Here is a 12,707-nt window from a genome sequence, read left to right on the forward strand (position 1 = left end):
CCTCTTGATGTCGTTTTCCTCCTCTTAGCGTCTTTGGGCTTCCTTCTCTTGGCTTTGTAGAAGTGGATTAACAGCGTATATCCTGGGTCCCATCTTTAATTGTGCCCGGCGTCCCGAGGCGTGAGGTGGGGTCTCCGTGAGCTTCGTCTTCCTCACCAATCCCCATATAAATTTCGCAGCAAATCGTCGTGGTCGAAACATCTCGTGTTTTGGATATGGTTGCGATAAAAAACAAGAATAAGGTAGTGCTATGTTTTCGTCATGTACTTGCAGGCTTGGCGACAAATAAAAAGTACCCACTTCTTGTATTTGTGTGAAGCGGCCGGCTGGCGGCGATGGTGCTGGTCCTGTATTTCCCTCGCGCGCCCGGGCGAGCTGGTGGTGACTCGGTGTGAGGCAGTCGGTGGCCTGCGGGCCGGCAGATGGAGATGTATGCCGGAAGTGCTGTCTTAAACTGGGCTGAAAGCGTTTCTGCTACCTGTAGGGCCGCAGCATAGAAAAACATCAAAACACTGCACTTCACTAGGCCGCCTACAAGATACCAAAGCACTTAATCCAGGCACTGTGGTATATCTTCTGGGCGGGAAACAGAAGGCCGAGAAACAAGCCGAGGCGGCTCTTGCAACATCCCAACTGTCGTGTTGGAGCTACTCCTTTCAGCCATGTGGTGTGATGAAATCTGAACAAGGTTCTTCAAACTCCAGAACACGAACGTAGATATATTCAATAAATAGTGGTACAAGACTTGGTGGGATAGCCGACCGATACAAGCAGGCCAAAGGGCCGGACCTGTGGTGGGCCGAACCGATCTGGTTAGCTGGCTGGCGGAGTTGCTGAACATTACTGGGACAATAAATGAGGTCTGCTAATTACTCGACTAGCGCGGTACCAGACATGTATCAGGACGTATTAAGTGAACATAGGCATTACACAAAGCATAGATATCCGGACATGCTATAATAATATGTAGTAATACAGACATGTGAATAAATGGTACAATGAATGGTAACAGAGTCCTGCCGTCAGGCGTGTTCACATATCTTGGTACCCACATATCTATACACCCACCTCTACCTCCCAGCTTCCCTCACCACCTCTACCTCCCATCTTCCCTCCCCACCTCTACCTCCCATCTTCCCTCCCCAACTTCCCACCCCACCTCTACCTCCCATCTTCCCTCCCCACCTCTACCTCCCATCTTCCCTCACCACCTCTACCTCCCATCTTCCCTCCCCATCTTCCCACCCCACCTCTACCTCCCATCTTCCCTCCCCCCTCTACCTCCCATCTTCCCTCCCCACCTCTACCTCCCATCTTCCCTCCCCCATCTTCCCACCCACCTCTACCCCGCTGTGATATGAGTAGATGAACCGAAGGCGGCGAAAGCTCGGTTTCAAGCGAGGCACAGCGCATGAGAAATTGCAGTGAAAACCGCCAGAAAGCGTGTGTTCACATATCTATACAGCTGGATTCCTTGTAAGACCAGGAATATTTTGAATATAAATGTCATATATTTTGCACAAAAGATGACATATTTACTCAGAGTAAACATTATATCTAAAATTTGTATGTCTAATGCAAAATCTATGATGTTTATATTCAAAATGATCATCAAATTGTAAGAATTCGAGCAATGTAAATTATATTCTGGCCGGGTAATTTGTATGAATTTTATGAGCTAAAAAAAAAAAAAAAATTATACTTCACCGCGTATATGAGTAGATGAACCGCGTTAAGTGAAAGTTCGGTTCTGGCGAGGCACAGCGTGTATGAGAAATCGCGTTAAGTGAAACCGCGTAAAGCGGTGTAATACTGTATATATAAAAGATACCAAATTAATGTTTGAGTGTCACTTACAATGTGATGGTCCCAATTAGACACTATTCCTATTAATTCTTATGGGAATTAATTCCCCTTAATAAAGTGGTTTCATTATCAGTGGCTTTTTCCTGGTCCCTATTAACCACTTATAACGAGGACCCACTGTATATAACAAATTATCGGCTGAAACTCCACCAATATCGATACTCCAAAAAAGGCCAGTACCACCGATGGCGATACATTGGTACATCTACCCTTGTGTATGAGGTTGCCTTTGAACTGAAAATAATTGTGTGGAGTTAGCTAAATAAAATATTCAAAGTGGTGTTCCTATAGTGAAGTGTTTAATGATCAGGGTAATAGGGCCTGTAGTGAATAGAAGGTTGCAAACATTCTAAAATGTAAGTGGAAGATTATGTAAGGGAAGGTTACATGTGTGGGAGGCATAATTAGTCATGGTAAGATGGTATAGAACAAGCTGTTATCTTGCTCTTCTCTCAGTAGTCATTTCCACGGTTAAAAGTATCTGAAATCAGTAAGATTTATGGAAAGTTAGATATATTATTAATATCTCATAAGCTATTAATAAAATTGTTTTTTATTATAGGGGGCGCTGCAGCTGTGATGGCTGACCAACCGGCGTCTGACAAAGTTTCCGGCAAAGTTGATGGAAAAAGCAAGGAACCGCAAAAGTTCCTCTACTTGCAGTTACAGCAGGACAGAGTGAGTGTGTTTAGCTAAGTACAGTAAAGCCTTGAATAACAACGGTAATGTGTCCTCCAATATTGCATTGTAAGGCGAGTCATTAATTTCCATTAAAATAAAGCAATAATAATGAGATACATTTCAAAGTCTGACCATTTCAAAACTTTTGTGTGGCTTTTTACCCTAGTTTCCCCTAAAACAATACAATTAATGAAAAATTTAAACTATATTCTTTAAATAATGTTTATGAATACAATTTTAATCAATAATACAGTGACCCCTCCGTTAACGAACTCAATCCGTTCCAGAAGGTCGTTCGTTAACCGAAACCATTGTTTCAATGGGTTTTTGGGTAATTGGTTCCAGCTCACCGAAAATTTCCTAAATTCAACAAAAATGGTAAAAAAGTTCACTTACTTTGAGGTGTGTATGTAGAAGCTCCTGGACGATGATGATGATGATGGGATTTAGAATAGGGGTGGAGGAGAAGGAAGAAGAGAAGGCATTGGGGTGGAAGAGAAGTCACCCCATGGCGCCATTTCACCCATAAAATTTTAGCTCTCTTGGTGTAATTCAAGATTATTTTCTTTAAATCAACACTGCACTGCATTATATATTGTCAATATGTATAATATATTTCAAAATGACCAATAATTTGCTTGGAAACACAGAAAAAAAGCGTTTAGTTGAAGAAAGTCTCAAGCAAGATGTTACCTCCAGTGAAAACAGAGAGAGACTAACTCCTGTTTGCTGTGTTAAGAGGCTGGATGCCGCGCATTAAACTAGTCACTTTACCTTCAATTATGTTCAATAATTGTTAAAATGACTAAAAAATTGAATATTAAACTTTTAAAATTATTGAATAGTATAAACTTCTTGATATTTACTAAAATAGTAAGGAATTTAAGCCCTAGAACCGATTAATGTATTGGCGGACTGATACTAGAGCTGGTTGCCCGGTCAGTGCAAGCGAAAACATGTTGAGGTCGGTTCGTAAGAACTTCGTTAACCGAATTGAAGATCCTTATGGAAGGCAGTTCGTTAATCGAAATTACGTTAACCGAGGTGTTCGTTAAACGAGGGGTCACTGTAATGAGATTACACAAGAGGAGTTGGGACGCCATTGTTGTTGTCGGGTTTACACCCATAATGTCAGTTATCCATCTGAAACAAGAAAATATGACCCTGGTTGTTGTTACAGTAAAATTAATGTAAAAAAATATGTATGTTTTAATGTTATTTAATATACAGTAAAAGTAACCACTGATATTAAAGAAAAAAGAGAGTGATAGTGGAACGGCAATGTATACTTGCACCCTCAAGGAAACCCCATCATTTATCTGAAGAATATGTACAAAAGATTCATTATTGTTTATTACTGAATATGTATTTGATTGAATTTATGTTTATGTATGTGAAATGAACAATGCAATTCATTAAGAATAAGTAGAATATTAAAACACACAAGAGGAGACGAGACGGCATTGTTTTCGTTCATGTTTACAACACCCGTGACGAATGACGATGGTTTTACATAAGAAACTGAAGAAATAATACCCTGGTTATTACTGTAGTACAATTAATGTAAAAAAATGAGTATGTATGTATTAAGTAATGTTATTTAATGCTAATAAATGGAACAATAGAAGTAGCTAACCACTAAAATCAAAGAAAAAACAAAATAGATTGGGAATGCCATCGTATGTAAGTGCCTATACAGTCATCCCTTGGTTATCACGCCTAATTGGGACCGCGCCGAGTGCGTGGTAACGAAAAACACGATAATGAAAGTACAGAACCTATGGGATTTATTCTAATTGGTTCCAGGCACCCAAGACCCAACCCAAATATTCCCATTTAACGAACATTTAGACCAACTAAAGATATAGATAATGTTATGGTAACTATCAGAATCACATATAGGCATGGCTAGGTTTATTACAAAGTGATGAAAAGGGTACAATAAGGTCAAGAGGGAAGGGATTCCGAGGCTAGAGGGTAGAGAGTTAAAGGTTCCCACCTAGAACTAAGTCTTCGAGTAACTCATCATCCTCTTGAAAACCCTCAAAGTCAGCTTGAGGTATTACAGGTGGCTGAGGTGGCTGTTGATGTTGATGAAAGAAGTCCGTAATTTGTCTCTGCCGCAATGCGTTGTGGTTTAGTTGGTCAACATAAGGCTGGAGTGCTCTGCCTATGATACCGGACACACTTTCACTGTTGCCAGCCGGGGGAGGGTGTTGTTCGATGAGGTGTTTCAACCATTCACTCAACTCAATAATCTCCCTGACTTTTGACATGGGCTGTGCTGCAGGTTGTGCTTCTGGGCTGTCTTCTCTGTTCCATCTGTCTTCCTCTGCCTGCCTGTCTTCCTCCATAATATCCTCAGCTGTAGGCATAACAGGTTCCAACATAGCCCGTATGTCGTCCTCTGTCGTCTCGCCGAACCCTCGTCCTGCCACATGCCTTGCCTCCTCTGCCGACAACTCAACCTCTGCCTGGACAGACTGCGGTTCCCCTGGCACTTCCTGTTGTCGGTCCTCGGGCAAACCCTCTTATTCATTTCTCCAGGCGTGGTTTACGGTCGCTGGCATCACTGCATCCCAACACACAACCATTAAGTCGATCGCTTCCTTGACGTTAAATGCCCGCCAGTACTGCTTGACTTGCTGCTCCGCCTCTGTTTCTACGCCCCCTCCTCCCTCCTCCTCCTCGTGGTCCTCCTCTTCCTCACTGTCGACCAGCATCTGCACAGCATTTTCGTCCTCCCTTGCAAAGCGCATCCTCCTGAATTGTTTACTGAAGTGAGCAGCCTTGACACGAGAGATTATTTCCATGTCCATCGGTTGGATGAGAGATGTCGTATTAGGGGGTAGAAATTCCACTCGTATGTTCGGATGTGCTGATCGTAGTAGAGAAGAATGGCCGGGAGCGTTATCTAGCAACAAGAGAATGTTGAAGCAGATGTTTTGTGCCTCACAAAAGGCCCGGACCTCGGGAACGAAGAAGTTGTTAAACCAATCCAGTGACAGCTTCCCCGACATCCAGGCCTTCTTGCTTGTAAGCCAGTTCACATTAAGCCTCGTCATATCTTGTCGTTTGTAGGCTCTGGGCTTCTTTGCTCGATGGATAACTCTCGGTTTCATCCTGCATGATCCCGTAGCATTAGTGGTGAACAAGACGGTGAAACGCTCCTTAATTGGCTTCCTGCCGCATACCTTGGCTGATGACTTGGTGATGAATGTCCTCTTAGGCATGACCTTCCAATTGAACCCCGTCTCATCTATATTAAAGATTTGGTCCTGGTTGAACTGGCCCGTTGCGATGATGTCCCGTAGGATTTGAGGATATACCCTGGCACTGGCTCGGTCGCCACTTGCAGCCTCACCCGAAATCTTCACATTCCTCACTTGGTGTCGTGACTTGAAGTTCTCGATCCAACCTTTAGAAGCGTTGAATGCAGGTGGGCTTGCCACTTCCCACTTCCTAGCGAGCTTCTGGTAAAGTTGTTTGGCGGTATCCATCAAATCTCTGGTCTCGACGGCCATGTTTCTTCTTCCTTGCTTCTGAACATACCGTACCAAAAGTTGATCAGTCTTCGTCAGCAACTGATTAGGACTCCTGCGGGCTTGGGCTAATGCGTTGGTTTGGGCTAGTTCCATGTGTTTGACAATATGATCCTTCATCTTGTATATCCCCCTAATTGTGGACTCATTGATGCATTAAGTGAGGGCCACTGCTCGCTTCTTTTTCCCGCCATCAATTTGCTTCACCACCTCCAATTTCTCGGCGTACGTCAGCATCTTCCTCTTCTTTATTTGCCTCTGAGTGGCAGGTCCAGGTACGGGGGCTCTTGGTGGGGGCATGTTGGCAGTGGCCTCAGCCATCACAGACAACAATAGGGTACACACAAAAAAGAGTAATCCTTGGTTCCCGCGCACAAGCCACGGTTATCACGACTGCAGGGAGCCGGGGTAGAGGGACGCTTTCCGAAACTCCCCTTCTACCCCAACTGTGGTGGTCCGGGCCAATAAAAAACGAGCTTTGATGGCTGAAAAGTTCAGGCCAATGATGTCGAGGGCTGATGCGCAGTTCGATGCGCGAGCGAGGCATGTGTGGGTGCTTGTGTTTGTACAACTGCTTTCAAGTTTTGTTACCTCCGTCCATTTTCATCCAGCAAATGTGTTATTGTCAATTTGTAGGTGAAAGATTTTATCCTCAATAGATGTAGGTGAAGCAAGGGGGTAACAATACACCTGGAGGCAACTGTGTGATAACTAAATTCTCGGCTTAAAAAATGTGCTACAACAGCAGGTGTGCAGATTTTGATGGAGGCGTGATAACGAAAATCGCGATAACCACGTGAGCTATAACCGAGGGATGACTGTATGTGAAAACATCGTCATTTCTCTACCTAAGAATATGAAAGCAACACTTATTACTGTTCATATATGTTTTAAATAATACTTACGAATGTAAAACAAAAATTCTACTCACAAATGGTGGTAAAATCTAAAACATAAGGACAGCCAATGAATATTGTGCGAGTTTTTACTCAGATGATTTCGTCAGTCTCGTCAATCAGGTTCAATTCTGGCTGAAGCTTTAAAATTTCCATAAAGAAATCATAGCTGTTGCTGAAACTGTTACTGGGTTCTGGAAGCTAAGAAGCCTCTCTAAGAAACATTCCTAAAACAGAGTAAAGATCATCTTAGGCCCATGTAACTAAGATGTCAGCACACTGGACACAGGTGCCCGAGCGGGAAACATAAACAGAGTTGTCACTTGTTGTTTGTGGGAATATTATTTCATTCACTCTAGTAATGATACAAAGTTTCTTATTATGTTATCAAAGGTAAATGCACAGTTTATATAATTTGTTTATCACTGTGTCCATCACTGTTTTCAAATTAGACTACAAGATATGTACTGTATTTCTCCGATATGTATTTTGATCATATGCCTGGTAATGGGAGCCAGTGAGTGACCACAAGTTAGACCAGGGGTTCCCAAGCTTTTTCTAGCATGACGCCATCCAGTGTTGTGAACTATCCAGTGCGACCCCAAATCATTGAACAAAATCAAAATACTCATTCGGCAACTCTGGGAATCTGTCACTGAAATTCACTGTCAGATTTTGCAAATATTCCAGGAGACCCTGTTTCTCTTCCATGAGATCCAGTGTTTCGTCAAAATCCACATCCATCGTAGCTGTAAATTCCAAGTAGTGGTGAAAATGAGAGAAACTGTCGGCTTCAGCTTGTTCTCGTAGTATCATCAGCTTGCTGACAAAAGCCTTTACTGCACACTGAAGGTCAAGCACCCATTTACCTTTCCTTTGAAGTTAAGTGTTGAGCTTATTAATGTGCTTAAAAACATCCGTCAGAAGAGCAAGGCGAGCAAGAAAGTGGGGATCACGAAAACAATTAGCATTCTTATGACCCTGATCTTGCAGGAAGGATGCCAGTTCACTGCGAAGGAGGAAAACCCTTTCCAAGGTTTTTCCCCGTGACAGCCACCTGACAGCAGTACGCATCAGCAGTGTGTGGTGATTACAATTTTCAGCAATGCACAACTGTTCGAACATGCGGGAATTCAGGTCCTTAGCCTTCACGTAATTGACAGTTGCAATGACTACCTGCATCACATCAGAGAAGCTCTGAGACTTGTCTTTTGATGCCAGACTCTGGCAATGGATGATGCAGTGGTTTGTTTTAATGTGAGGATGTTTTCTTGATAAAATTTCACGCAATCCAGTGTTCTTGCCCATCATTGATGGGGCACCATCCATGCTGCATTCAGTTACCTTTACTCCATTCCAAGTTCTTTTCAGTGAAGAACTTATCCATAGCACTGAAAATATCCTCGCCTCGTGTTGTAGTTTCAAGTGAAATACAAGCAAGCAGTTCCTCAGCTACTGAGGATTCCTTAAGAAATTTTCTGAAGATCAGAAGCTGCGGCTGTGATGTAATATCAATTGACTCGTCCACTGCCAGGGCTGTCCATGGGGAATTTCTGAAGTCTTCCAAAATTTGCTCTTTCAGGTCTGCTGCAAGACACTGGAGGCGTCTTGTCATTGTGTTATTACTCAGAGTAGCATCATCAACAGCTTAGTTATCGTTTTGGCAAATGGTTCACCCTCAAATACTTTGCAAAAGTTCCTTAAAGTTGGCTTTATGATAGCCTCACCCTCCGTGAAAGGACGTTTTTGCTGAGCAATGAGAAAAGCTGTCTTATATGAGAACATTTCCATCCTCTCCTTGTGAGATAGTGCTCTGCTTAAAATTGACTGAGACTTGGTTAGATTTTTATGACGATGATGAAAAATTCTTTTGCGAGCCTCTTCTGAAAGTACAGCAACATTTGTGTGAGTTTCCATGTGTCTCTGTAGTTTGTTCGGCTTCAAAGATTCCTCAGCAAGTTCTTAAGAACACATAACACAAATCCCTTTACCACTGACGTCAGCTACACCATACTTGTCGAGGAATGATGGATTGATAGAGCGTTTCCGTTTCTTGGTGGCTGGCTCCGATGATGTCTTCAAAAACCTATCCATAATACTTGGAAAATATATTGCATATACAGTAGTCCTAAAAATATTTCAATTTTACAAACACTTAAGATAAAATACAGTGTGCTTATAACAGGCAAATAATTAGTAATAGGCATACAAATTAAAATACACGACAAAGTGAATGCATACAAATTACCATGACATAATTAAATTTGCTTAATAAATCAAGTAGCGCTGAGTTGACCTTCATCTGATATTGCAAATTAATTTAGTGTCACAAAGCAGGCCGTGGCCGGTCAGTTTGTCAGACTCAGTGCAGGTCCACTGGCATAGCACTAACCTACTGATAGTAAGGATTGTCCTTACTAAGGATTAAACTGGCGAGGCTGAAGATAATCCACAAGCGTCGGCAAGAGCAAAGGTTGCAACCTGTTCCCTGGCCTGGGTCGGTGACCGTATCAGGCCAGGTACCTATAGGTCGCAACCTTTGATCTTGCGTCATCTTGCCGATGCTTGGCAAGTGTTGGCAAGATCAAATCATCAAATGTTGCGACCTGTCACCTGGCCTGACAGTCACGGACCGGCCCCACTCTTTACTGGGGGTGGAGGTGGGTGGGATACTGCACAGCTCAACTGTTCTAGGTTAGTAGTGGGAGAGTGGGAGGGACTGGTCAGTTACTCCACCCATCCTCTCCCCATGTGACCTGAGCTGGCAGACCCAAAGGACCCCAGCGACCCCACCGACCCCATGACCTCTTTGCGATCCTACCTAATGAGCCTTCCGACCCCAAGTTTGGGAACCCCCGAGTTAGACCGTCGTCTTTTTTTTTTTAACTCTCTTCCCTCTCTGCCATATTTCACTGGATTTACTGTTATTATTAGTGTTTAGTTATATAATAGTGATTAATCATGGCTTTGTAGTCCACTGCCAAACCTTGCTAGTGCTTGGTGGTGGAGGTCACTGAGGGATGGCATTTCCAGGATGGAGAGAGCGTTGTTGTAGCCGGAGTAGTCTGCTCCGAGCATGATTCCGCAGGCTCTTTTCTGTACCTTCTCTAGCTGGCGTTGTTGGGTAGAGTTGAGAGAAGACGACTAGGCTGGTGACGCATACGTTAGTTTGGGGAGAATAAAGGCGTTGTAGATAGTCCTCACCTCTGGCGTGGGTGTCCCAAGTGGCCTAAGTCGTCGTAGCATGTAGAGATGGTACAAGGCTGCCTTGATTGTGTTGTATACATGGGCCTTCCAGTCCAGTTTGTGGTCTATGGTAACACCCATGAGTTTGGCAGACTGCACTAACTGGAGAGGATGGGCACCCACTGTGACTGCTGGAGCTTGCACTGGAGTGGTGGCGGTATTGATGTGCATGAGTACGGTTTTGGTGTGGTTGATGGTGACCTTGTTCTCCGTAGTCCATGCCTGTAGCTTGTCCAGTGTGCCTTGTAGCGATGAATAGTCCGGTGAGGTGTTGTCCACTGTAACCCCCACAGTGCACTCATCCACGTACTTCCACCTGTGAGGAGTGTCCGATGGAGCGTCGTTGATCAGGATGAGGAAGCACAGTGGTCCAATCTTGGGTGTGTGTGTGTGTGTGTGTGTGTGTGTGTGTGTGTGTGTGTGTGTGTGTGTGTGTGTGTGTGCGTGCGTGCGTGCGTGCGTGCGTGCGTGCGTGCGTGGGGCACATTGTAGGATTTGAAGAAGTTGATGAAGAGTTTGTTCAGGAGTCAGGTGGTGAGGTGACATGCCAAGACACTTACACAGCACACACATTAACAGCACTACTAAACCATTGTCTTATAAAATTTTGCATTATAATTTCTGTTTTAAAATTAATTGATACATTGTGGCTCGACAGGACTACTTTTGCACTTTGATAACTGATCAGTGAATAAACTAGGGCATATGGAGACTCATTAGACATTAGTGATGTCACAAAGTTTGCAACTGCAACCACATAAATTATCACAACCTGTACTCAAATGTACCAAGTTAATGACTAAGATTTTATCTCTTGTGCAAACTAAGGGATGTTTATACTCAAACTAATTGCTCTCTTGCAAGAATTCCAGTAATGCAAGTTACCGTATTTTTCGGCTTAAAAGACGCACTTTTTATGACAAAAATATACCTCGAAAATTACCATGCGTATTCCAGGACACTAGTCGATGAGTTGTAGCAGAGGTTTTTGAAATCAGCCCCTTACAGAGACTGTTACCTCATTACAGTACTTAACAATTACAAGTATTCTCTATACAGTCGGCCCTTAACATTCGCGGGGGTTAGGTAACAGAGATACCCGTGAAAGTTAAAAATCCGTGTACTATTGCTGCCCCCCCCCCCACCTAAAAAATCCCTGGCCCTCCATGTCCTTATTTACCGTATATACCTGTGTGTAGTTCGAGTTTTTAAGACCAAATTATTTGGCAAAAATTGGGGGTCGACCTCTAAACGGGTAATAGTTTCGTTAGGTTGAAAAATATTTACCAGTAACTACCAGTAAACAATGGAAACGATGCATCAACGCACCACCAGCTGTGAGTGTCGGTACAGTTGCCAGGGCAGATCTCTTGCGAGCCCAAAGTAGCCAAATCCATGGTATGGTAGCACAGGACGATGTAAAACAAAGTATTCATTTATTAAAGTTAATTTATAGATACTGGACATAAATTTTTGTTCATTACATTTGAAACATCAATCTTTGTTAATTAAATTTGAAAGAAGAGAAAACTACGATACTGGATTTTCATTAAAATATTACATCACAAGTATATTTCGCCTTAACTGTGACTGAATGAATATATTCTCGGAAATAAATATGGAAATGTAATATTTTTGCTGGAATGACGTACTTATTATAGTGGGAAATGGGATAAAATCATGACGAAAGACTTTCGCTTTCTTTCGTTGTTCAAAATATTTTACCGTAATCGCTTTTTGAATGGTTGTCAGTTAAAAAACTGTTGTACTCGTACTGTATTACAATAATATTCTAGCCTATCATTAGCCTTATAATCCCACAACTGAAAACCATTCGAAAAGCGATTACGGTTACATCTTTTGAACGAAAGAATGTGAAAGTAATTGCTTTCGTCACTTTCCACTGTAATACGTACATCATTTCAGCAAAAATATTACATTTCCATGTTCTCAGAAATAAATGGTAGTTTTGTTGAAACGTAATGTACAGTATTTAACATTAAAATGCAAAAATAGCTATAAAAACAATTAATACACCCGTAATGTACTGGCTGGCAACTCCACTCGTCCCTGCTCCCGCCAGTCACCTCCTCCCCACTCTATCCCTCTGCCTCCTCCCCGCTCTATCCCTCCGCCTCCTCCACATCGTCACTACTGTTGTATTACAATAATATTCTATCCTAATTGACTTGAATAAATACTACGATACCATATTTCTGAATATTTTCATTAAAATCCATCCAAATAATTTTCCTTGCCATCGTCTGCAGCACCAAACAGCTTCTCCCAGTCCTCTCCTTGAACAGGGCTAGAGGGTACGTGTTTTTCGAATCGTTTTCAATTAAAAAAATGTTACATCACACTTATATTTTACCTAGACTGCGCCTGAATGAATATATTCTTGGAAATAAATACTAATTTTGCTGAAACGTGATGTATTTCTATATAAAATAGGATAAAATACATGACGAAAACA

General features: G+C 42.5%; 1 protein-coding gene across 1 annotated transcript in view; it reads left to right on the top strand.

Moving 5' to 3' along the window:
- Nucleotides 1-12,707, top strand: part of LOC121855423 — a gene marked incomplete in the record, with an annotated part of 222,586 nt that overhangs the window by 65,573 nt on the left and 144,306 nt on the right. The window contains 1 exon segment of the mRNA XM_042350390.1: nucleotides 2,429-2,544. Within this exon segment, the coding sequence (XP_042206324.1) occupies nucleotides 2,446-2,544 (99 nt within the window).

This window comes from Homarus americanus, unplaced genomic scaffold (genome assembly GCF_018991925.1).
Source record: "Homarus americanus isolate GMGI-L3 unplaced genomic scaffold, GMGI_Hamer_2.0 scaffold51859, whole genome shotgun sequence".
NCBI classification, from domain to species: domain Eukaryota; kingdom Metazoa; phylum Arthropoda; class Malacostraca; order Decapoda; family Nephropidae; genus Homarus; species Homarus americanus.